This window comes from Argopecten irradians, chromosome 2, assembly GCF_041381155.1.
Source record: "Argopecten irradians isolate NY chromosome 2, Ai_NY, whole genome shotgun sequence".
NCBI classification, from domain to species: Eukaryota; Metazoa; Mollusca; class Bivalvia; order Pectinida; family Pectinidae; genus Argopecten; species Argopecten irradians.
Window position 1 is genome coordinate 48,465,114 of NC_091135.1, and position 26,498 is coordinate 48,491,611.

The 26,498-nt window shown below is 36.3% G+C and overlaps 1 protein-coding gene and 1 long non-coding RNA gene across 4 annotated transcripts; both read left to right on the forward strand.

Annotated features, from left to right (window-relative positions):
• Positions 1 to 14: 14 nt before the first annotated feature.
• On the forward strand, positions 15 to 24,848 carry LOC138315763 (PSME3-interacting protein-like). Of its 3 annotated transcripts, XM_069257013.1 has the most exons (8): positions 89 to 170; positions 4,379 to 4,513; positions 6,423 to 6,577; positions 9,197 to 9,295; positions 18,750 to 18,871; positions 19,409 to 19,542; positions 20,599 to 20,648; positions 24,583 to 24,848. In XM_069257013.1, the coding sequence occupies exons 3-8, from the start codon at positions 6,442 to 6,444 to the stop codon at positions 24,765 to 24,767; spliced, it is 726 nt and encodes a 241-aa protein (XP_069113114.1). In that variant the 5' UTR covers positions 89 to 170; positions 4,379 to 4,513; positions 6,423 to 6,441; the 3' UTR covers positions 24,768 to 24,848. The 3 variants fall into 3 exon arrangements, with proteins under 3 accessions (XP_069113113.1, XP_069113114.1, XP_069113112.1); XM_069257012.1 differs by lacking the exon at positions 4,379 to 4,513 and having other exon boundaries at positions 15 to 170; XM_069257011.1 differs by lacking the exons at positions 89 to 170; positions 4,379 to 4,513 and adding an exon at positions 2,964 to 3,071.
• On the forward strand, positions 11,656 to 14,893 carry LOC138315762 (uncharacterized). The gene is made up of 5 exons (XR_011207522.1): positions 11,656 to 11,816; positions 12,813 to 12,904; positions 13,119 to 13,211; positions 14,304 to 14,698; positions 14,879 to 14,893. It is a non-coding gene; the product is annotated as an uncharacterized lncRNA (long non-coding RNA).
• Positions 24,849 to 26,498: the final 1,650 nt, after the last annotated feature.

The following is a 26,498-nucleotide window of genomic DNA, read 5'->3' on the forward strand; positions in this document are numbered from 1 at the left end:
TAAAACTTATTCTTGGTTATTTGTGCGTTTGTAATAGACACGATATGTCCAGTACAAGTAAAGCTTAAAAATTACGTAGAGAAAAAAATAGAAGGGGCATCTGCATGTAATATTTTTAACTCGCATAACACCATTGCAGTTGTTAGCTGATGGTATTTTACTTGAAAAAGGTATGCAGTTAAGTTGTTTTTGTTACGGTCATCCTATTTACTTATCTCGGACACATCGATAATGAATAGTAGTAGATCTCTGTAATACACATCCCTATGGTTGGGCTATAATATAAGAGGTATCAGGACATCTCGGCACTTGGAGACCTCGGCACTTGGGCTTGGAGTCACTTCGGCACTTTTCCGAGGTCACCTCGGCACTTTTGGTCAGATATCTCGGCACTTGTCGACAGTATATAAAGTTTCACTTATAAGTCCTTGATATATAAAATATCCCATCTTTGTATATGCTTCTGTAGTTATACATGTTGACAGAATACGAACATAAATTGAAAAAAAATAAGATTGATTACAATTTGCGGCACATGTTTATTTTGAGTTACACAAATATATGTAAATACATGTACAAGAATATTGAATAATTCTTAATTTTTTTATTCTAAGCAACGTTGTTTCATAAACACATACGTACCGTAGACTGGTACAATAATAATGTAGTTAAGGGTAAATAATTCACTGCGTTTTATGTTTATATAAAGATCGTCAGTTGTCTCTCATATCATACAATAATTACGGCAATAAAATCTTTATAAACTAGCTGCCAGTGTTTAATAGTAAAAGATGCATGGAATGTATTATGCTGTCGACAGACTTTTGAAGCGTGTAGGAACTAAAAAATATTTGCCAAATGCCAAATGCTTGAATTTCTTAATTTCAGCGTTTTTAAAATAAATAGAGTAGACTATTCATAACTGGAATATTTGCAGCATATTGATCATCGTATCGCTATACGATTATCATGCTTATACCAACAACAAGATTAAAGCGCAGTGTATTTGACACGGACACATGCAATTTTATGTAATAAATCTTTCACTGAAGTATGGCTTTTGCGAGACGGTCACCGTGACCAGGTATAATTGACAAGCACGTGACTACAGAGGCCCCGCCCCTACCATATCATTGGCTACTAGCCTCGATGTTCATGTGTCAGTCAATTATAATTACCAACTGATTGACGAGGCGTGTTCCTTATATTGGTTACTGAATCTGTGCTCCAGACGAAATACGCTCAGATTTATTTCTATAACCAAAAGGAAGCATATGATATGCAATATGTTGCTATAAAGAAATCTTTAGTTATGTTTTGCAATCATGTTCATTTACGTTGGACTGTCCTTGTATTTTGGCATACCGGTAACCAGAAATAAATACCATCTACTTAAATTTGATATATATTTTTTCGTTAAAAAATTTCCAATTATTAGTTCACAATAAAATTTGTTACAGGGAAAGAAAATCATATTTAAATAAGGTTGTACAACCGTCTATATCTTCAATATGTTGTATCCAGTATTTTCAGTTATAAATAAATTATTAGGTAACTGTACATGTGAATTACCCGTAATATATTACGATGTTGAATTGACCAAATTACTAAAAATACATGTAACAGCGATTAAATGGCACTGGAAAATTATACTCTAGCAGAAATTTAAATCTCTGACTCTAGTAATAAGCATGATTATCAGAAGAGTAAGCAAACGATAAATTAGAAAGTTGTAGGTAAAATTCAAGTTTAATCCAAGACAAACCTATCAGCACAAAATAGCCGAGAATGAAAACAGAGCAAGATTCAGTACGAAAAAATCTGACACGTACTTTATTCATTGCACTGTTTTCTTGTCCAGACCGTGTCTTGATACAACTTAGTCAAAAGATGTTGTAAAATCAATCAATCGTTGACGTTTAATTGGGTTTTTTTTCTCCAAAACTTCACAGTTGGTCTCGGTGACAACTTATCTGGCTTTAGTCATCATTTTATACAGAGAGAGCATGGTAAGTTTCTTGTTAATGTTTGTGATAACAAAAAAAACAAAAACACAAAAACAAAACCTGAAAAGTTACGTAAATTGGGCCTTTAACACGGTTGAAATCAATTCTTTACATTTGCTTTTAATTGTAAAATCGAATTTCCCAACATTTTACAATATTTCATGCATTTTAACATATTTTAGTTGATTGTCACCTGTTCGTTTTTTAACCAAATTACTTGTGATCGTAGAAATAACATTAGCAGATTCCGTAATAATTGAATGTATAATTTTCCGTGGCCTTATTTAAGATATATTTATGTTACATGCATTTTTATCGCCAGCGGAACTTGATATTGACGTCAAAGTTCTGTTACACTGTATTTTGATCGTCTATTCACATATGAAAGGGCACTTATATTACCGCGGAATTTATGGAAAATTCTTGAAAAACGAAGCGTGAAATTCGATCGAAAAATAGTCAAAATGCATTAAATATTATATATAAGTAAAATATCAATAATATATTAAAACGTTTAAATGCTAATAAATTAGAAATATGTTTGTTCCACAATTATTGTATCATGACTGAAATATAAATATAACAACTTTTTAACAACTTTAATCGGTCGTCACTGCTGTGCATCTGACACAAACAGTTTCATAAATTCGGAGAAAATTATAGGAAGGAAAGTAAATATTTCTCGTACAGCGATAGACTTTATAATATTTCAAAAAACTAAGTGCCGAATTCTCTTCAAAAAGTGCCGAACATTCCAAATGCCGAAAATAAAAGTGCCGAGATTACCAAGTGCCGAATATCAAAGTGCCGAGGTGACCAAGTGCCGAGGTCTCCAAGTGCCGAGACTTCTATGATTCATATTAGATCTCGATATTGAGAAACTTCTGATGTGCAATACCGAGATCTAATGGCCGACCCCTATATCAGTCTTCGCAAGTTACGCCCTCGAATTAGAGCGGAACTTTGACGCTTAATATTACTAAGTGAAAAACTTGCCAGAATGTCAAAAAACATGTATAGCGTGAATCACAAGTTATCCATGAACACATCCTGGTATAAGAATAGGTATGACATAACATTAATCCACGGAATAATCACACATTTAAGAGCTGACCCATAGCAATTATGTGCATCGCTGTATAATCTAGGGCCGTTTTCGATTATACGGTTTGACTGGTTGGACCTAGTTGTTCGTTTATTAATTAAAGACGGACCTGTGGATTTTACATTGTTTTCAGACGAGCCTAAGCAAAGCCCTCAAAGGCCAGTATCAAAAACTGCAGGTCCATCAAGATTTCTACTTGATATAATGACTTTAGCCAATGGTCGAACCTGTTGTTCCGAATAAACGAAAACGGCCTAAGTTAATTCCTATTCAAATTTTCGTCACTTCTGGTTTATCAAATTATAGTACAGTGTATCAAGTGGAAATATAATATTAATAGTGATAACCAAGGTTGTTTATATGCATGGAAACAAGTATTTTTTATCAGTTCTGATTGATTCTGGAAATATTTAAATAAATTAATGCATTAATATTTTAGTCGAAATGCTGCAAGATATTTTATAGATAACGATACTTTTACTTTCCGTCACCATTCCGTAATTTGTAACAACCGAGTAAAAATGGCGACCGGGTAGACTTACAAATAGTGGTGGGGGTAAAAAAATGTCTAAATTCGGTATAAAAGTGCAAAAGTGAGGTTTTGAATTTTGGATTTAACATGATTTGGGATTATTCTTTCAGGATATACAAAGGTTAGTGAATACGTAAACACAACTTGTAATTTTGAATTTATATCGAGCCCATTTCTGCGCCATGTGAATCCTGTCTCGATAGAGATTAGACACGACGTAATGATCAAAAGTGTCTCGTCGTGCTAAACCTCTAACATTGTTGGAGTAAGGTTTAGCATACTCCAACAATGTTAGAGGTATAGCACGACGAGACACTTTTGGAACATTACGTCGTGTCTAACCTCTAACTTCTGATAGGCCATTTACCCGATGCTGAGGGTAACATTTTCAAAGTTTGGATTGTGACAATATAAAACGTTTAAATCATATTTAAATCGTCATCAATGTCAAATACCTACCTCTTTTTCATAAATCAACAAGTATTTTGACAAAATCAGCCGTAAAATCCATCTAAAACAAATATTTACATCTCCTAACTTAAATTTTCATGACCCAGACAAAACTTCATGATGAAAGTGATCCGGCCGGTAAATAGAAAAAACGAATTGCAAAGTCCCCAAAACGCTTGATCTTTCTTTACTTTTACCAGAGACTTAGATATGATATATATTATATCTAAGTCTCTGCTTTCACTTGCATTCTGCCTGCTTGAATTCACGTTCCGTTTTTTGTAGTAACCAGCCGCCATATTTAAAACTAGGTCAAAATGTTACGGAAGGGATTCATCATATCTAATCCACTAAAATACTATTTTATGAGGCCTCAAGTTATGGTTTTCCTAGATAAATGGGATAATTAATACCTAAACTGTAAGTACATATCAATGTTATCACTGTTAGAACAAGAAATATTGATATTATTGCACTTTTCCTTCCGCTTTCATCTGACGTCGGAAGCTGCATCAAAGAAATAGGCCTTCGGAAATGAGAGTCGACAGTGAGCAAAATAACGTCCGATAATAAAATGGCTGACCAGTCGACTCTCATGTTATGGGAGTAAGGTTGGGCATAACCCTGCATACGGGTAACAGTTACCCATCTGAGTAACAGTTACCTGTTTGAGTAATCAGTAAGTTACTCAAATGAGGAATTCTGTGAAAGAAAAATGCATGAAGTTGAAACCCAAACCCTTTAAACTTGTTTATCAAAAAAGGGCGTAATAATTTTGACATGGCATTACTAACCTAATCCTTCTATTATAGTTTGGTTAGTGTAATTCCACTCTGCTTTCCGAAGTTGCCACTTGCATTCTTTTTTAACATGCCTGTAGTTGTCCCACTTACTAGTTTTTCTGGCCTTGGTGTATAATCGGTGTTTACATTTTAGCCATTTTTTGTGCTGTGATTTATCCAGGGGTTACTGTTTTTTTCCAAATAGCCTTCGATAGTATGACTTTGTTGATCTTATCGTTTAGCTCTGTTTTAAAATTGTCCCATAGTTCTTACGTTTTGGTCCATTTTAGAATTGGTCTTGGATTTTCCGCGATAGGTCTTCTAGAGCTTTACGTAAGTTTGTCCAGTCTGTTTTCCCATACAGGTACCTTTTGCGTGGTTTTTGGTGTTGATAATGAGGTTTAGTGTCCGAGTCGGTGACAATCATTGCATTGTCTGATATTCGTGGAATGTTCATTGCATTGTCTGATATTCCTGGAATGTTTGTTGATGATTTGATTAAGGTTGGAATGGTGGTGAAGATAAGGTCTAGAAGGTTGTTTTCCCTAGTTGGTTCTGCATGCACTTGTGTTAAATGTGTGACAGTGTCATTTGCAAGTGGCCATTTATTATCATCTAGTGTGATGAGGTGATGTAGATCAGTGCGTGAGTGTCTGATCAGCCTTCAGTGCTGTATCGCTGTTCTGCTCAATTTAAAAACAAGTCAATTAAATAAGATACATGAAAGGGAGTAAGTAAGCAACAAAATTAAGATGAATGGCCCCATACACATGTATTGTATGTGATTTCTAATAGTGTATATTATACAATATTTGACAGTGATATTCTGATCTAGATTTTGGATCTTTATCCTATTTTTTTTTCAAATATTAGTAAGTGTCTCAGTGTACATGTATGTGGTAAAACTGGGGCGTGTCGTAAATTAAATGTAAATCTGTAATATCGTTATCATAAAATGATTTCTAAAGTTTTATATTAACAATAAACCAAATATGTAAAAGTAATATAATGTAGGAATAATAAATAATTGCTGAAAAATGCATACAATAACTGTTTAAAGTATCAAGTAAAAAAAAATACTTTGAGACATAGTACACAGAACATTATTATTAAATTACAAGTAATATTTTTTGATAGTCATGAAAACATCTTGTTTTTGATTAAATGTTCCTTTTATGTTATTTATATGTAACACATATCATTTGAGATTTGAATTGTGGACCAAATTTTTTCACATGCAATTTAACCCAACAAATTGGACCAGTCAATTTCACTGTGGGCCAATTTGACTCTAAATCTACTGTGCATATTATATTCACATGCACAATGTATATGTATTGAATCTATAAATTAGTTATAAAAGCAAATAAAGACAACCACTGAGGAAGCTTTTATGGTTCTGAAATAAAATACAACAGGTATCAACAATGACAATAGGTCTATGTACGTATATCATATGTAATATAATTTAAGCTGATAATTAATTATAACATATTGTGCAGTATAATACAAAATGAATTTGTGGCCATGAGATATTTTGTTTTTAGAGAACACAGAAAAAAGAAGATGAGTACGGGAGGTGAATCAAAAAATGTTCCTGGAATGTCGATGATGTCCTTTGTCTCTCAGGATGAAATTGATAGCATCCGGAAGAAACGACAAGAGGAATGGGAGAAGACAAGGACAGAGGACCAACCTTTAGGTGAAATTTACAAATTAAATATCATTATGATCAAAGAGCAATGATAATGATATATGTTTCTCCCTGGGGAAGGCAGTATACTGAATTCAGTTACTCTGTCTGTAGATGTTTGTCTGTAGACCAGGGTTGAAATTCTTTCTCTTTTCAGAGGATTTCCTCTGATTGAAGAATATCTTTTAGAAACAATTAAGTTATGTTAGATGTGATCTGAAACCTCAGAAAATGACCTTTACAAATGCTAGAGGAGGATGTCCTCTGATTATTTGAGAGATTTCCTCCCTTTGCAGATAGGATGAATCACATCTCTGGTAAACAAAATGATCAACCGACTACTTCTCCTGGGGTGGTCATATACCTTAAATCGTGTAGATGTGCATAATCTTTATAAAAACCAGATACCTCTCCTTTTTTAGCTGACCTGGTCCGAAGGACCAAGGTGAGCTTATGGGATACCGCAGCATCCGTCGTCCGGCGTCCGGCGTCCGGCGTCCGTCAACAATCGACTTCTTCTCCATAACCGCTGGTCAGATTGCAACAAAATTTGACTGGTAGCATCCTAATGGGCTACTAATATAACTATAAATTGTACAAATGATGGGGCTGACCCCCTGAAAACAAGCATGGGATAGCACCCATAATGCGATGGTAGCATCCTTATAGGGTGGGGATTCAAAATTGTACAAATGATGGGGCTGACCCCCCGGGGGCCTGAGGGGCGGGGTCAAAAGGGGTCAATTTGGCTATTTCCATATAAACGACTTCTTCTCTGAAACCAAGCATGGGATAGCACCCATAATGCTATTTTGTATCGTTATAGGGTGGGGATTCAAAATTGTACAAATGATGGGGCTGACCCCCGGGGGGCCTGAGGGGCGTGGTCAAAAGGGGTCAATTTGGCTATTTCCATATAAAGGACTTCTTCTCTGAAACCAAGCATGGGATAGCACCCATAATGCAATGGTAGCATCCTTATAGAGTGGGGATTCAAAATTGTACAAATGATGGGGCTGACCCCCTGGGGGCCTGAGGGGCGGGGTCAAAATGGGCCAATTTGGCTATTTCCATATAAACGACTTCTTCTCTGAAACTAAGCATGGTATAGCACCCATAATGCAATGGTAGCATCCTTATAGGGTGGGGATTCAAAATTGTACAAATGATGGGGCTGACCCCCCGGGGGCCTGAGGGGCGGGGTCAAAAGGGGTCAATTTGGCTATTTCAATATAAATGACTTCTTCTCTGCAACTAAGCATGGCATAGCACCCATTATGCAATGGTAGCATCCTTATAGTGTGGGGATTCAAAATTGTGCAAATGATAGGGCTGACCCCCCGGGGGGCCTGAGGGGCGGGGTCAAAAGGGGTCAATTTGGCTATTTCCATATAAATGACTTCTCTGCAACTAAGCATGGTATAGCACCCATAATGCAATGGTAGCATCCTTGTAGGCTGGGGATTCCAAATTGAGCAAATGATAGGGCTGACCCCCGGGGGCCTGAGGGGCGGGGTCAAAAGTGGTCAATTTCCATATAAATGACTTTTTCTCTGCAACTTAACATGGGATTGCGCTCATAATGCAATGGTTACATCCTTATAGGGTTTGGATTCAAAATTTTGCAAATGATGGGGCTGACCCCCCGGGAGCCTGAAGGGTGGGGTAAAAAGGGATCAATTTAGCTATTTCCATATAAACGACTTCTGCTCTGCAACTAAAAATGGAAGAGCACTCCTAATGCAATGGTAGCATCCTTATAGGGTTGGGATTTGAAATTGTACAAATGATAGGGCTGACCCCCGGGGCCTTAAACGGCAATAGATGCGAGGTCAAAAAGGTCAATTAGGCTACTATTTTCATATAAATTACTTTGTCTCTGAACCTATGTATTGGATAGCATATTTGTATGGTATCAATAGCATCATTGTATGGTTGTGATTCAAAATTAAATTTTGGGAGTCAATTTTGCTTATTTTTCTAATTGTCAGATTCTTGTGATAATTACTAACAAAAAACCAGGTGAGCGATACAGGCCCTCTGGGCCTCTTGTTTTTCTAATTGTCAGAGTCTTGTGATAATTACTGAAAAAAACCAGATGAGCGATACAGGCCCTCTGGGCCTCTTGTCTTTTTAGTTATACCCCTTTGTTTTGATATGATAAAATGGCTCCCTCCTCCTTAACAACTGAAAGGATTTCAACGAAATTTGGAGACAATAATCCTTATACAGTATGGATGTGTGTAACCTTATCTGAACAATATAACTCCACCTTTTTTTAGATCTTTACCCTCATATCAAAAAAGGGGATGGGGGTATAAGTTGGCCTCCAGTTCTAGTTTGTTATGTATTTTAAACATTTTACATTCATTTGTATAATCAAGATAATAAGTTTTGATAAAAATTTAACTATGTATCAAATATTTTGTTGTTTAAAAGATAAGAATTTACATTATTGTAAGTGATGAAGCACCAGGCTGTTTTCTTTTATTTAACCTTTACACATTTAAAAAAAGCAAAGTCTTTACCCATTCTTTCTTGGCAAGAACAGTTGCATGTATTTAATTACAGTAATTACAATGACTAATTTTGCTACTGTTTATTGTATATGTTTTATTCGACAACCAGAGTGTCCAGATGAAGTTGTGGATAACCGATCATTGTTTGAGAAACTACAAGAACAGAAGATGAGACAGCAAGAGGAGTATGAGGAAACACATAAATTGAGTAAGTTCTATGGAATTGATTTGGCAGCTGTGGCCAATAAAACCATTTCTTATATAGATATCTGTGGTAAGCTTATACAAACGGAGAAAGGAAATTATTATTATTTTTAGAATTTTCTTCTGTACAAAAAACCCCAAAATATTTGAAATTTATCTTTATATCAACTTTGCTGGACAAAGGTATTCAGTACGATACTCTACCTGCAACCCTTGGACGATGTCGCATCAAAATTGAAGTTCTCGCTTGTAAATTAAAGCATACCATGACTGTCAACAACAGCTCCTAGCAAAGAAATATTTACTATTTAGTCAATTATTAAATGTTTTAGACAAGCTAAATGAAGTACATGGATACGTTGCTCTTCAAACCAATTGGGAAATTAAATATTTGCGTGGTTTCTGTTTCTCAAAGTTAAACAAATTATGCAAAATAAACTGTGATCTCCTGACAAAATTTCATTGGTTGCTTGTTACATAAATGGAAGGGGTGCAACTGCGGTGATCCAGCAGGTGCGGCAGTCCGAAACTTTAGTTTTGACGTGGCATCTGCCAAGGGTTCATTATCGTAGACTACTTTACCCTTGGCTAGTGAAGTTGTCTTTATATCAACTTTGTTATTTATTGAGTGAGTATATGCACCAGGTTGAGGTATATGTTTAGTTTGATTTTTCTAATTGACAAATATGTTATAATTATAGAGTTATCTCCTCTTGGTGTTTTTGAATAGAAGATAATACATGTACATTTTTGCACACAAACTAATGATTTGGCAACAGAAATTTCATAAAGTATTTACATAGAATCAGGTCTGTCTGTCTGTCTGTCTGTCTGTAGACACAACATTGTCTGGTGAATTCCTCCTAAACTACTTGACTTGATTTTTTTTTTATAAAAGTTGGATACAGAACCCTGCCATAAAAGGGAATTGACCCAATTTGGACTTTGAAATTCTCAAATGTAATTCTCAAAGTACCTAAATTGTGCCTATGGTGGACTTTGAATATTTTAGAAATACCTATAATGTACCTAGTTTCAACTTAGTTTTTTTTTTTTTTAGACTACCTAAAATGTGCCTCATATTGACTTCATTTCTGAATGTTACAAAGTACCTAAAATGTACCTATTTTTGACTTAGGATTTTTCCATGCCAGGTCCAAGTATCTGAAATATGTTAGGATGGAGTAATATGTGACTATGATAAATTGATTCATGTACATATTAAGACTTGAATATATTCTACATTCTCAAATGTACTTCTTTCCTGTGTTTTCTGTGAATTAAATTACATGTAGTCTTGCAATTGGATGTGTCAAATTTCCTCAGAAATTTTCGTTTAATTATCTTCAAATATATAATCATTATTTAAACACAATAATACTATAAATTCATTATTTTTCCTTTTCAACATTTGTATAATCTTCTGTTCATCATTTAATCACAGTTATTTGAAAATTATAAGAAACAAATATGCTTGGTTTATGACGGTAATCAAAATCACAGGGCATTTCTAAACATGTAAATTTTCACACCTGCATTGGCATTAACTTAAATCTTAAACCCCAAACATGGCCAATTTAAAATGTGTTTCAATTCAACATCTTACAGGATGTAATAAACCATGTTTTAGAACATTATTGAAATAATTTTGATGATTTCAACGAACAGATTTACGTCAAAATACCTGTAATATTGGTGTGTTAAAATTCCAGATTGAGATCGATGTACATGCAAAATAAATCCTTTAAATTTTATCATGCAATTAAACAAACTATCCATACAATTCCATTAAAAGGGGTCTGGGGTCCCCATTATCCAGCTTGGATTAAACAAACACTCTACTTTATAGGTATGGAAATTATCGTTCAAATTAGTGATAAACACACGTGTAGTGAACATGTTCTCCAAGCTGCATGCCGTAAACCGATATGTATACAGTAAACAATTTTGTCGTAAATAGCTAGTCAGACTGATACTTGTGAGTAAATATTCTTTCCATTACAATAATACCAGGAATACTTTATTTATTTACTTTCATCAATTATCAACATCAAAATTGGTCGAAATATTTGTGCTGAAAGCTTCACTGACTGACTGAGGCACAGTCTGCATGCCGGAAACCAACAGTAAACACCGTTGTAGTAAATACGCTGTCGCTGATTAAATTATCTTCTTTCTACTAGAATAACACCAGAAACCACTTCAGTTATACAATTAAATCAATTAACAACTTCACCAGTTGAAATATTTGCCGAAAGTCTCGCGGAGACAAGGATTTGTTTATGATGTACAGGGGAATCCCGGCCGGGGAATCCCCTTTGTTAATCACGTGACTTTTCGCGGGAAAATAGAGGAAATGTGTTTACGGAAGTATTTGAAAATGTAAACAACCCAGGCTCTCCTTTGCCGTGCCTACAGACGATGTTTTTGTCCTGTATACCACAGAAAATCAACTTGATGGGGGTTTATTTCATGCCTGTTAGCTGATTCATCAATCACGGCAAGTTTAATATGTCAGAATTCAGGTACGTATTTCAATTTTCACGTAGCTCAAATTACGCCTATGAACCCGATTAAAAACCGTTACTAAATAGCAGTCAAACAGGTTGTAAAATTTTAAAAATATCACAGAACCAAAATTTAGGAGACATGTCTTGTCTTCGGTAAATAAATAAGTCAGTATAACTAACTGAAAGCAATGCGCCGGCTTAGATTATTAGTCACGGTCATACGTTGTACTCCCCCAAGTATTTCATCACAGAACCAAAATTTTGGTAAATACATAATTTAGCATGAGTTTGAACGATTTTGATTGTTTACGAATCTTTGATTGTTTATTATTATTATTTTTGAATTCACGGTTTGAGAAGAAAATATGTAGGCCTACTGTCTATTTGTTATTTAGCTCAAAAAGTGTCTTTTATGGGTTTTGGTATGCAAGTTGTGATGTTTTGCACACCATATACTATTATTGAATTAAAAAATGTAACTTGTAATATTAATATATATCTGGACGTTGTCTTCATGCTGGCAACAGAAAAGTAGGTCTCATCAATAATCGTCACCGACATTGAAAAGAAAGAGAGTGTCCGGGTAATTTTCCTTAATATTCTGTTAAACAAAGCTGCAAAACTTTGATGATTGAAAGCTGTTACAAATATGCATGGAATATTTTGAAATACAAAGCATTTTATGGGTCCATATTTGCATGTAATTGGCTGGATTTTGATTAATTAAAATTATAATTCAAATATAAATTTGTGAAATTTATTTTTAAATTGGATACATAGTCTTATATGAATAAAGAAATCAAGCTATAGAAAGTAGAAGATATATATTTATCTTCAATTTGTACATAAATATGAAATTAAAATTTATTTGTTTATATTTTGGAATTTTATATACAGTATATTTCATATTTATGGTTCTAATGATTTAGTATTTATCTTGGTGAAATTTACTTCTTGATGTATATATGATGCTTCCAATTAACTTGTAATGATTCATATAATTTTTTCCAGGAATATCAGAATGGGCCATGGTGAGGAAAGAAGAAAACAATCACAAGTTAGACCAATTATTGGAGATTTGCACCAATCAGACACTTTCATTGGTAAAAATACTCATAAATATGGAAATGAATTGTGAATTATCAATGTTTGTGTGCAAAAGCAACTAATCAATTCATTCACAAATCTAGATGAATTAAAATATTAATTGAAATGATGATAATTCTAATTGAGAAACCACTAACATATTACATCATTCTTATAATTATTATAATTGGTCGCTATCCTTCATTCATTTTTTTTTTTTACTTTCATCAGGTAATACTGCTGTGTGCATTGGAGTTAAAAAGTGGAGAAGACACTTCCCCCGGCATATACACTACAAAAGATGATTATATTAGGCGTGGTAATGTATGTAAGGATTTTATTAAAATAGATTAATTTCATGTACATGTAGGGTAAACTTCATGTTTAGTTTATTTTCAGTGTTGTATGCAAAGCAAATGTGACTTAAAGGTATTTAATAGTTAAATGAGGGGAAACAATTTAAAAAAAAAAAAAACTAAAATATCCTTTTTGGTGATAAAATCAATTCTTTATTAGGTAATGTTCTTTTTCGAAAACTTTTCCAGGTCCTAAATGTAAAATCAAGACCTTGATTTCAAAGGGTTATATGATCACTTATAACCTTGATTTCGCTGGAACATATCATAGCAAAACTGAAGGCAGTTCAAGAGAAAAAACTGACCAATCACAGGCCTGCAGCAGATCTAGAGATTTAGTGATGCTCAACTTCAAAGCCATGCAATGTACAGTTAATTGAGTCTTTTGATGTATATCAAAGGACCAAACTATCTTCTCATCTGATGTCATACACAGAGCCTTCAGTTTCGCTATGACATATTCCCAGGGTGTAAAAGATTATAAGTGATCGTAACCCCTGGAAATCTAGGATGGGCCAAGTATTACTAGGCTCTTATACCTATACTTCAATTCACTGGAACTTCTTGGTTTATATCTGGTGGGTTATCATGACCTACATTGTGACCTTTGACATACATATACAACTAAGAATAGTCTAACATATTTACAGTAGGACTTTAGTTAATGGTGGAGATGTGGAATGGTAGTCTCATTGAAAGAAATTCTTGTTGACTGTTAAATCAAAATGTGTAAGCATTTGTTTCCCTAAGTTGAGTAAAACAATTTTTAATGAGCTTATTATAATAAAGCGTTTGATTTGTTAATATTAGCGGAAACTTCAATATGTCTGCATCCAATGATGTAAAGTGGCCTTGCTTCATATTTTGTTAACTCTTGTTAACTCCTTCTGAATGTTTGCATATCTAGAATGCCGTTGTTTAGATGGTGTAAACCATTCATCAAATCTTTCAAAAACTGTTTCAGTGTTGAATTGCATTAGTGATTACATATTTCGATAACTACTGGTGTTTAGATCTTTTGGATTCCTGCATGCTTTTAATATTACCATTATTCTTTCAGTAAACTCCAACAAGAATCACCAGAACAACATTATCCTGTGCAAATCCGTCCACATTGTGAAGAGATATATTCATCAGTTGCAATCGACATGGAAACACTGTACCCTTTCCCTAAGATTACATCGCCACATCCAGTGTCTTATGATGGATTAATTGATGTGAAAATGCTAAAAGGACATGGATAGTAAAGCTTTTGAAAATTACTGCATCGAACAGTGACTATGTATCTTGAATGATGTATTCAACTATCAATAATATTATGTTGATTATTTTTGTGACTTGCAATTGATCAGATTTGTTTTGTTTAAAAAGCAATTTTTAAAATTACAATAAACTTTTTAAATGTTTTCTATTTTCATATTTCTATATCATGTTTTTAATGAGTTGTGAGTTCATGTTAAAAAACATGGGACATGTTTTAGATAGCTTTCGGGTACGTTTTAGGTAGCTCTCGGGTATGTTTTAGGTAGCTTTCGGGTATGTTTTAGGTAGCTCTCGGGTACCTTTTAGGTAGCTTTCGGGTACCTTTTAGGTAGCTTTCGGGTATGTTTTAGGTAGCTTTCGGGTATGTTTTAGGTAGCTCTCGGGTACCTTTTAGGTAGCTTTCGGGTATGTTTTAGGTAGCTTTCGGGTATGTTTTAGGTAGCTTTCGGGTATGTTTTAGGTAGCTCTCGGGTACCTTTTAGGTAGCTTTCGGGTATGTTTTAGGTAGCTTTCGGGTATGTTTTAGGTAGCTTTCGGGTATGTTTTAGGTAGCTTTCGGGTATGTTTTAGGTAGCTTTCGGGTACTTTTAGGTAGTATAGCTTTCGGGTATGTTTTAGGTAGCTTTCGGGTATGTTTTAGGTAGCTTCGGTACCTTTTAGGTAGCTTTCGGGTATGTTTTAGGTAGCTTTCGGGTATGTTTTAGGTAGCTTTCGGGTACATTTTAGGTAGCTTTCGGGTATGTTTTAGGTAGCTCTCGGGTACCTTTTAGGTAGCTTTCGGGTATGTTTTAGGTAGCTTTCGGGTATGTTTTAGGTAGCTCTCGGGTACATTTTAGGTAGCTTTCGGGTATGTTTTAGGTACTTTGTATGTTTCGGGTATCTTTTAGGTATATTTCTCTGGGTATGTTTTAGGTAGCTTTCGGGTATGTTTTAGGTAGCTTTCGGGTACATTTTAGGTAGCTTTCGGGTATGTTTTAGGTACTTTGTATGTTTCGGGTATCTTTTAGGTATATTTCTCTGGGTATGTTTTAGGTAGCTTTCGGGTATGTTTTAGGCACATCATGCCACTAGGCACATATTAGGTATACCTAAACTGTGCCTAAAACATACCTAAAATGTACCTATATTGACTATATAAAACCCCTCATCATTCTCCCTCTTTTTCTTTCTTACCATAAAAGTACCTAAGGTATACCTTAGGTATACCTAAGGTATACCTTAGGTACACCTAAAAAAGTACCTAAAAGGTACCTATTTTTCCCCTGGGTTAATACCAAATTATGCAAAATAAACTGTGATCTCCTGACAAAATTTCATTGGTTGCTTGTTACATAAATGGAAGGGGTGCAACTGCGGTGATCCAGCAGGTGCGGGGCAGTCCGAAACTTTAGTTTTGACGTGGCATCTGCCAAGGGTTCATTATCGTAGACTACTTTACCCTTGGCTAGTGAGTTGTCTTTATATCAACTTTGTTATTTTATTTGAGTGAGTATAGGTACCAGGTTGAGGTATATGTTTAGTTTGATTTTTTTATAATTGACAAATATGTTATAATTATAGAGTTATCTCCTCTTGGTGTTTTTGAATAGAAGATAATACATGTACATTTTTGCACACACAAACTAATGATTTGGCAACAGTAATTTCATTAATTGTATTTACATAGAATCAGGTCTGTCTGTCTGTCTGTCTGTCTGTCTGTCTGTAGACACAACATTGTCTGGTGAACTCCTCCTAAACTACTTGACATTGATTTTTTAGCTCACCTGGCCAAGGGCCGGTGAGCTTATGTCATGGCGCGGCGTCCGTCGTCCGGTCCGTCCATTCCGTCAACATTTCCTTTAAAATCGCTAATAGTCATAGAGTTCTGCATGGATTGTAACCAAATTTGGCCACAAGCATCCTTGGGGGAGGAGGGGAACAGAACTTGTATAAATTTTGGCTCTGACCCCCCGGGGGCAGGAGGGACGGGGCCCAATAGGGGAAATAGAGGTAAATTCTTTAAATCGCTACTTGTCCTAGAGTTCTGCATTGATTGTAACCAAAATTAGCCACAAACATTCTTGGGGGAGGCGGAGAACAGAACTTGTATAAATTTTGGCTCTGACCCCCCGGGGGTCAGGAGGGGCGGGGCCCAATAGGGGAAATAGAGGTAAATTCTTTATATCGCTTACTTGTCCTAAGTTCTGCATGGATTGTAACCAACAATTAGCCACAAACATTTTTGGGGGTGGGGGAACAGAACTTGTATAAATTTTGGCTTGACCCCCTGGGGCAGGGAGGGGCGGGGGCCCAATAGGGAAATAGCAGGTAAATAGTTAATCTGGTAATTTCATTAAATCGCTTGGGGGAAGGGGAAACAGAACTGTAAAATTTTGGACTCTGTCCTAGAGCTTCTGCATAGATTGTATAATCTATAAATTAGCCACATCAATTGTAACATCCTTGGGGGAAGGGGAACAGAACTTGTATAAATTTTGGCTCTGATCCCCCTGGGGCAGGAGGGGCGGGGCCCAATAGGGGAAATTAGAGGTTAAATTCTTTAAATTGCTATATTGTCTGTAATCTAAATCGCTATTACTAGTGCCCAATAGAGTTCTACATGAATTGTAACCAAATTTGGCCACAAACATCCTTTTTGGAAGCAAACAGAACTTGTATAAATTTTGGCTCTGACCTTCCTGGGGGTAGGAGGGGCAGGGCCTAATAGGGGAAATAGAGGTAAATCCTTTAAATCGCTTTCAGTCATAGAGTTCTGCACGTATTGTAAGCAAATTTGACCACAAACATCCTTGGGGGAAGGGAAACAGAGAACTTGAATAATTTTTGGTTATGATCCCCCGGGGACAGGAGGGGCGGGGCCCAATAGGGGAAATAGAGGTAAATCCTTTAAATCGCTTACTTGTCATAGAGATCTGCACGTATTGTAACCAAAATTTTGGCCACAAAACACCCTGGGTGGAAGGGAAACAGAACTTTGTATTGATTTTGGCTCTGATCCCCCGGAGGAGGAGGGGCGGGCCCAATTAGGGGAAATAGAGGTAAATCCTATAAATCGCTACTAGTCATAGAGTTCTACATGAATTGTAACCAAATTTGGCCACAAACATCCTTTTTGGAAGCAAAACAGAACTTGTAATAAATTTTGGCTCTGACCCCCCGGGGGCAGGAGGAGGGGCGGGGCCCAATAGGGGGAAATAGAGGTAAATTCTTTAAATTGCTACTAGTCATAGAGTTCTGAATGAAATGTAACCAAATTTGACCACAAACATCCTTGGGGGAAGGGGATCAGAACTTGTATAAATTTTGCCTCTGGTCCCCCCGGGGGCAGGAGGGGCGGGGGGGCCCAATAGGGAAAATAGAGGTAAATTCTATTAATCGCTACTTTGTCCTAGAGTTCTGCATGGATTGTAACTAAATTTGGCCACAAACATCCTTTGGGGAAGGGGAACAGAAACTTGTATAAATTTTGGCTCTGACCCCCCGGGGGCAGGAGGGGCGGGGCCCAATAGGGGAAATAGAGGTAAATCCTTTAAATCGCTTCTAGTCATAGAGTTCTGCACGTATTGTAAGCAAATTTTGGCACAAACATCCTTGGGGGAAGGGAAACAGAACTTGAAAAAATTTTGGTTCTGATCCCCCGGGGACAGGAGGGGTGGGGCCCAATAGGGGAAATAGAGGTAAATCCTTTAAATCGCTACTTGTCATAGAGATCTGCACGTATTGTAACCAAATTTGGCCACAAACACCCTGGGTGGAAGGGAAACAGAACTTGAATAAATTTTGGCTCTGATCCCCCGGGGGCAGGACGGGTGTAGCCCAATAGGTGAAATAAAGGTAAATCCTATAAATCGCTACTTGTCCTAGAGTTTTGCTTGGATTGTGACCAAATTTGGCCATAAACATCCTTGGGGGAAGGCGAACAGAACTTTGGCTCTGACCCCCTGGGGGCAGGAGGGGTGGGGCCCAATAGGGGACTTAGAGGTTAATATTAAAATTCCTTCAGAAAAGAAACAATGAACCTGTATTCAGAACATTACTTGGCATTACAAACCAGGTGAGCGATACAGGCCCTCTGGGCCTCTTGTTTTTTATAAAAGTTGGTACACAGAACCCTGCCATAAAAGGGAATTGAGTAAACTTTATAGGGTCTGCAATGTTCCCAATTAATGGAGTAACCAGTGCAGTGGGAAGTACTAGTCGTCCACTCTGGCGACAGTTCTAGTTTATCTTGTTTTTGTAGAGAACAGTGTGAAAGGCTTGGATGAAGATGAGGCTGGGTTTCTTGAGTATGTATCAAAGAATCAGATGGATATGATGAAGGCAAGACACCAAGAGGAGAAGGATATACTCAACGAAATCAAAGTATCCTTTATCAATGGTTATTTCATTTTCTGAGGATTAAGCAAGAACAATATTGTCTCCACAAATGTGCATCTTTTTTAATTATGACAGACCCCCATTAATTAAAATCATAACAGTTTTGAGAGTTATTCTTGAAACTAAATGGTCTTTTAATTTTACTACCAAGCATATATGTTGAAATCAATCTAGAAATTTGGTTAACTTGTAAGAATGATACAATAAATACATCAGACATTAAATTGATGGTATGCACAGTTATTTACCATTGGAAGCAGATACAAATACTGTAAATATATTGATATTTTGTGTTCCACTCACATAACATATATACTATAATAATTTCTGCCTACTCAAAAAAAGTTACTCTGGATAATAAAAAGACTTGATTGATCCAGAATGAACTGTTTGATTCCTACCCCTTAGCAGTTATTTATGTGTATTACTGTGTCAGTCAGTTACATGTATCTGATACAAAGAAGGTGATTGTAAATTTTTGTGCAGTTTTATGATTTGTGTATAAGCCTTAACCTTGATCAGGATGCTTCAGTATCCAAAGTGATAGAGGCAAAGCTATCTGAAGAAAGAAAAGCTCCAGCCAAACCCCAAATTGGTGCTGCACAAAATAAAAAGTCTCAGATGTCACTTTTAGCTGGCGCTGTGAAACGGAAAGGGTTTGTAGAAGTTTATGTATTACACAGTTAGTTCTTCCTGTCTTACAAGTACAATATTTTTGTGACATCTCCAGTAATTAACTGTGATATACTTTATTGTGGTATAAAACACAAAGTACTCTGATGTACTGGTGTAAATATCAGTCATATATCGGTATTTACTCTGATGGTACTGGTGTAAATATCAGTCATATATCGGTATTTACTCTGATGGTACTGGTGTAAATATCAGTCATATATCAGTATTTACTCTGATGTACTGGTGTAAATATCAGTCATATATCAGTATTTACTCTGATGTACTGGTGTAAATATCAGTCATATATCGGTATTTACTCTGATGTACTGGTGTAAATATCAGTCATATATCAGTATTTACTCTGATGATACTGGTGTAAATATCAGTCATATATCAGTATTTACTCTGATGGTACTGGTGTAAATATCAGTCATATATCGGTATTTACTCTGATGTACTGGTGTAAATATCAGTCATATATCGGTATTTACTCTGATGGTACTGGTGTAAATATCAGTCATATATCGGTATTTACTCTGATGGTACTGGTGTAAATATCAGTCATATATCGGTATTTACTCTGATGGTACTGGTGTAAATATCAGTCATATATCGGTATTTACTCTGATGGTACTGGTATAAATATCATTCATATATCGGTATTTACTCTGATGGTACTGGTGTAAATATCAGTCATATATCGGTATTTACTCTGATGGTACTCGTGTAAATATCAGTCATATATCGGTATTTACTCTGATGGTACTGGTATAAATATCATTCATATATCAGTATTCATAATTTAGGAAGGAATCTGAATTTAACCTCTTTTTATTGTAAAATGAAATCTATATTTGATTGTTATTTGTATGATATTCAAGTAGCAGTAAGTTTCTTTTTAGTTTTAATGCTTTTCCTATGTTTTAACATGAACACCCATCCAGAGTATCTGAATGGAGATAATTTAGTCAAAAAGGTTAGTTCTAGATACAAATTAGTGTGTAATTATATTTAATTTATAACCCATGGTGTTATAGGTCTGATTCTGTAGAGGATGGTAAGAAGAGGAAACAATCTCCTGAAAAAGGTACAGTTATTTTTATAATCTCATTCTTAGAATACGTTTGTTTATGTGTGACAAAATTAAAAGGAGGCCACTTTTATCATGAATACAAAATTTGTTTCCATGCTTCAATCCACTTTCATGGTATTTTGTTTTCTGATTACTATGGCTTCTGTTTACAGCCATTTTCATAAACTTACTAGATTATCTCCCCTCTATTTTGAAATTTAGTCTAGAATCATTCATGTCTAAGAGACAGAAATCATCAAGTCAAAATTTGTTGAAAGTTGTAATATTTTAGAGACTGCATGTGGCAAGTCAATGAAACAGCATGAATCATTGAACTACATTATATAACCATTTGTCAGATGTAGAATTTCTCATTTCTGCAGTTTTATCATTTTCCATACTTATTTAAGCATTGATGTTACTATTTTTTAACTTCATAGGGGTATGAAAGAAACTTTGTTTGCAAACTGAGTGAATTTGCGTTGGGGATTCTCACAAAAGTTTGCAAACAAAATTTATTTCATAACCCTATGAAGTTAAACAAGAGGCCCATGGGCCTTAACGGTCATCTGACTAATAGTACAATACAACATAGTCGTTTAAAGATTTTAGCCTATTTGACCCCTATGACCTTGAATGAAGATCAAGGTCATTCATTTGAACAAAATTGGTAGCCCTTCATCCCAGCATGCGACAGGCCTAATATCAGGTCTCTAGGCCTCTTAGTTATTCACAAGAACTTGTTTAAAGGATTTTAGCCTATTTGACCCCTGTGACCTTGAATGGTGGTCATAGGTCATTTATTTGAACAGACTTGGTAGCCCTTCATCCATGCATCCTGCAGGCCCAATATCAGTACCCTAGGCCTTCTGGTTCTTAAGAAGAAATCGTTTAAAGATTTTAGCATATTTGACCCCTATGACCTTGAAAGAAGGTCAAGGTCATTTATTTGAACAAACTTGGTAGCCCTTCATCCCAGCATTCTTCAGGCCTAATATCAGGTCTCTAGGCCTCTTAGTTATTCACAAGAAGTTGTTTAAAGGATTTTAGCCTATTTGACCCCTTTGACCTTGAATGAAGGTCAAGGTCATTCATTTGAACAAACTTGGTAGCCCTTCATCCCAGCAAGTCACAGGCCCAATATCAGTACCCTGGGCTTTCTGGTTCTTGAGAAGAAGTCGTTTAAAGATTTTAGCCTTTTTGACCCCTTTGACCCTGAATGAAGGTCAAGGTCATTTATTTGAACAAACTTGGTAGCCCTTCATCCCAGCATGTCACAGGCCCAATATCAGTACCCTGGGCCTTCTGGTTCTCGAGAAGAAGTCGTTTAAAGATTTTAGCCTATTTGACCCCTTTGACCTTGAATGAAGGTCAAGGTCATTCATTTGAACAAACTTGGTAGCCCTTCATCCCAGCATGCCACAGGCCTAATATCCGGTCTCTAGGCCTATTAGTTATTCACAAGAAGTTGTGGCCTTCTGGTTCTTGAGAAGAAGTTAAGGATTTTAGCCTATTTGACCCCTTTGACCTTGAATGAAGGTCAAGGTCATTCATTTGAACAAACTTGGTAGCCCTTCATCCCAACATGTCACAGGCCGAATATCAGTACCCTGGGCCTTCTGGTTCTCGAGAAGAAGTCGTTTAAAGATTTTAGCCTATTTGACCCCTGTGACCTTGAACGGTGGTCATAGGTCATTTATTTGAACAAAATTGGTAGCCCTTCATCCATGCATCCTGCAGGCCCAATATCAGTACCCTAGGCCTTCTGGTTCTTAAGAAGAAATCGTTTAAAGATTTTAGCATATTTGACCCCTATGACCTTGAAAGAAGGTCAATGTCATTTATTTGAACAAACTTGGTAGCCCTTCATCCCAGCATTCTACAGGCCTAATATCAGGTCTCTAGGCTTCTTAGTTATTCACAAGAAGTTGTTTAAAGGATTTTAGCCTATTTGACCCCTTTGACCTTGAATGAAGGTCAAGGTCATTCATTTGAACAAACTTGGTAGCCCTTCATCCCAGCAAGTCACAGGCCCAATATCAGTACCCTGGGCTTTCTGGTTCTTGATAAGAAGTCGTTTAAAGATTTTAGCCTTTTTGACCCCTTTGACCCTGAATGAAGGTCAAGGTCATTTATTTGAACAAACTTGGTACCCCTTCATCCCAGCATGTCACAGGCCCAATATCAGTACCCTGGGCCTTCTGGTTCTCGAGAAGAAGTCGTTTAAAGATTTTAGCCTATTTGACCCCTTTGACCTTGAATGAAGGTCAAGGTCATTCATTTGAACAAACTTGGTAGCCCTTCATCCCAGCATGCCACAGGCCTAATATCCGGTCTCTAGGCCTCTTAGTTATTCACAAGAAGTTGTGGCCTTCTGGTTCTTGAGAAGAAGTTGTTTAAAGGATTTTAGCCTATTTGACCCCTTTGACCTTGAATGAAGGTCAAGGTCATTCATTTGAACAAACTTGGTAGCCCTTCATCCCAGCATGTCACAGGCCCAATATCAGTACCCTGGGCCTTCTGGTTCTCCAGAAGAAGTCGTTTAAAGATTTTAGCCTATTTGACCCCTTTGACCTTGAATGAAGGTCAAGGTCATTCATTTGAACAAACTTGGTAGCCCTTCATCCCAGCATGCCACAGGCCTAATATCAGGTCTCTAGGCCTCTTAGTTATTCACAAGAAGTTGTTTAAAAGATTTTAGCCTATTTGACCCCTGTGACCTTGAATGAAGGTCAATGTCATTTATTTGAACAAACTTGGTAGCCCTTCATCCCAGCATCCTACAGGCCCAATATCAGTACCCTGGGCCTTGTGGTTCTTGAGAAGAAGTCGTTTACAGATTTTAGCCTTTTTGACCCCTTTGACCTTGAATGAAGGTCAAGGTCATTCATTTGAACAAACTTCGTAGCCCTTCATCCCAGCATGCCACAGGCCTAATATCTGGTCTCTAGACCTCTTAGTTATTCACAAGAAGTTGTTTAAAGGATTTTAGCCTATTTGACCCCTGTGACCTTAAATGAAGGTCAAGGTCATTTATTTGAACAAACTTGGTAGCCCTTCATCCCAGCATCCTACAGGCTGAATATCAGAACCCTGGGCCTTCTGGTTTTTGAGAAGAAGTCGTTTAAAGATTTTAGCCTATTTGACCCCTGTGACCTTGAATGAAGGTCAAGGTCATTCATTTGAACAAACTTGGTAGCCCTTCATCCCAGCAACCTACAGGCCAAATATGAGTACCCTGGGCCTTCCGGTTATTGAGAGAAGAAGTCGTTTGAATGAAAAGTTTACGGACGGCGGACGGCGGACGGCGGACGACGACGGACGGTGCATGATGACAATAGGTCATCCTGACCCTTTGGGTCAGATGACCTAAAAATGGTTACAACAATGCTTATAATTATTTTTCTGACTACTTGATAGCATAAAGTACGCGTAAACATACAATTGTTTTTATTTTTCAATGGTTTTTTTTTCTTAATCAATATGCAACATCGACGTCTCTATTGTGACGACATGATTATGTCGGATTTTCGCACCATTCTCAGATTTTTTCTTCATAGAAAAAGAATCTGCCAATCAGAGAGTTGGATTTAGTATGAAACAAATAAAAATTAATAATTTGTCCTTGAATGCCAAATGTGTCCTTGTGTAGAATACAACAATATTTCCAACTATTATTTATAGTCAGACTGAAACATTTTATACCCCCTCCCTGTCTTGCAACAAAGTTAGGGAGGAGTATACACTGTAGATGTGCATAATCTATATAGAACAAGATTAGTACCGCCTTATCAGAGTTCTGTCCCTTTGTTACAAATCGAGGGTTGAAGTATAAGTTGGCATCCTGGATAACAGTCCTTCCTAGAGGTAGATGTCAGTCTGTTGTTGTGGCATTGTCATGAATTGTTATTGTTATATACAATGGCATATTATAATTCTTTAATTGCAGACTCTACGACAGATACTCCTGCCCCAGTGACAAATGGGTGTGGCACAGCGAGGATTATTGGCATACTGCCAGGAGTTGGTGCATATAATAATGACTCAAGTGACTCTTGTTCATCAAGTGATGATTCCGAAATAGACCTCAGACTTACATCACAGAAAAAATATGTGGTCGTGGAAAATGACTGATGGTGTTTTTTATACTGTAAGACTGAGCGAGATGAGCAGGGCATTCTTCACCATTAAATACATTGTTATGGAAAAACATAATTTTCTGATGTTTAGTTATTCATTTTGTTTACATGGTTTGGAAAACTTATCATTATGTCTCATTATTTTGCTAATGTAGATGCACATGTATACTGGTAATAAGATTCCAGGGGAATTTTGGTTTCTGTATTTGCATATTGCAGAGTTATCTGCCCTTGCGAAAGTAACCTCGCACTTTTCAGAGGAAACAATGTAAATTTTGTTCACAAAATAATGACCTCCAAATCAATACCTACCAGCAAGGGAGATGAGTCTATATATAAAGACTGAGTTAAACTATCTACAATATCGGTCAAATGAAAAGAAACATTTAACATTTAAAAATAGAAAGTAACATAATGCAAAAGCTAGCCAATTTTTTCAAAACAAAGGATGGGCATATGCTTTGTTCATAATTCAGGAGACCATGCGAAACCTATGTATGAATTTTAGGAAAAATGACCTAGTCTTTCTATTAAAGATGCCCCATCGCTGACAAATAGTATATTTCCTCAATAAAACAAGGACATAGTCATTCAGATCCCCCGCCAATGGAAATATCAAAGCTGAAGTAAGTTTGATTGTGGAGACTTATGTGTATGAAAAAAGAACAGGAAAAAGGAAGTTGAGCTAAAGAAAAATGGAGTATAATTCAAGTAGAGCGGGGCTGCAATTGTTGAATCAGGTATACAGCCTTGACATTTATATTAGACTATATACACAAAGATGGGTGGAGTTTTGCAAAGTAACATTTACCATTTACCATGATATTTTCAGCAATGTTTCCATGGTAACGGAAAAAGTGCAAAAACTGAAAACCTAAAAATAGCAAAAGGTACTACTAGACCATAAAAAGAATGTGTCTATGAAGTTTCGTGGAAATATCTCTGCTGGTTTTAGAGTTATGCTCCGGAAATGAACCTGCTACAAAAATATGATATTTTCAGCAATGTTTCCATGGTTACAGGAAAAAGCACAAAAAGTGAAAACCTAAAAATAGCAAAAGGCACTACTAGACCATAAGAACAATGTGTCTATGAAGTTTCTTGGAAATATCTCTGCTGGTTTTAGAGTTATGCTACGGAAACGAACCTGGTACAAAAGTATGATATTTTCAGCAATGTTTCCATGGTTACGGAAAAAGTGCAAAAAATGAAAACCTAGAAATAGCAAAAGGCACTACTAGACCATAAGAACAATGTGTCTATGAAGTTTCATGGAAATATCTCTGCTGGTTTTAGAGTTGTGCTCCGGAAACGATTCTTACATAAAAATCTGCCATTTTCAGCAATGTTTCCATGGTTACAGAAAAAAGTACAAAAAGTGAAAACCTTAAAATAGCAAAAGGCACTACTAGACCATAAGACCAATGTGTCTATGAAGTTTCTTGGAAATATCTCTTCTGGTTTTAGGGTTATGCTCCGGAAACGAACCTGGTACAAAAATATGATATTTTCAGCAATGTTTCCATGGTTACGGAAAAAATGCAATAAAATGAAAACCTAAAAATAGCAAAAGGCACTACTAGACCATAAGACCAATCTGTGTATGAAGTTTCGTGGAAATATCTCTACTGGTTTTAGAGTTATGCTCCGGAAACCATTCGTACGGACGGACGGACGGACGGACGGAACCCATTTGTATATCCCCCGCCAACTTTGTTGGGCGGGG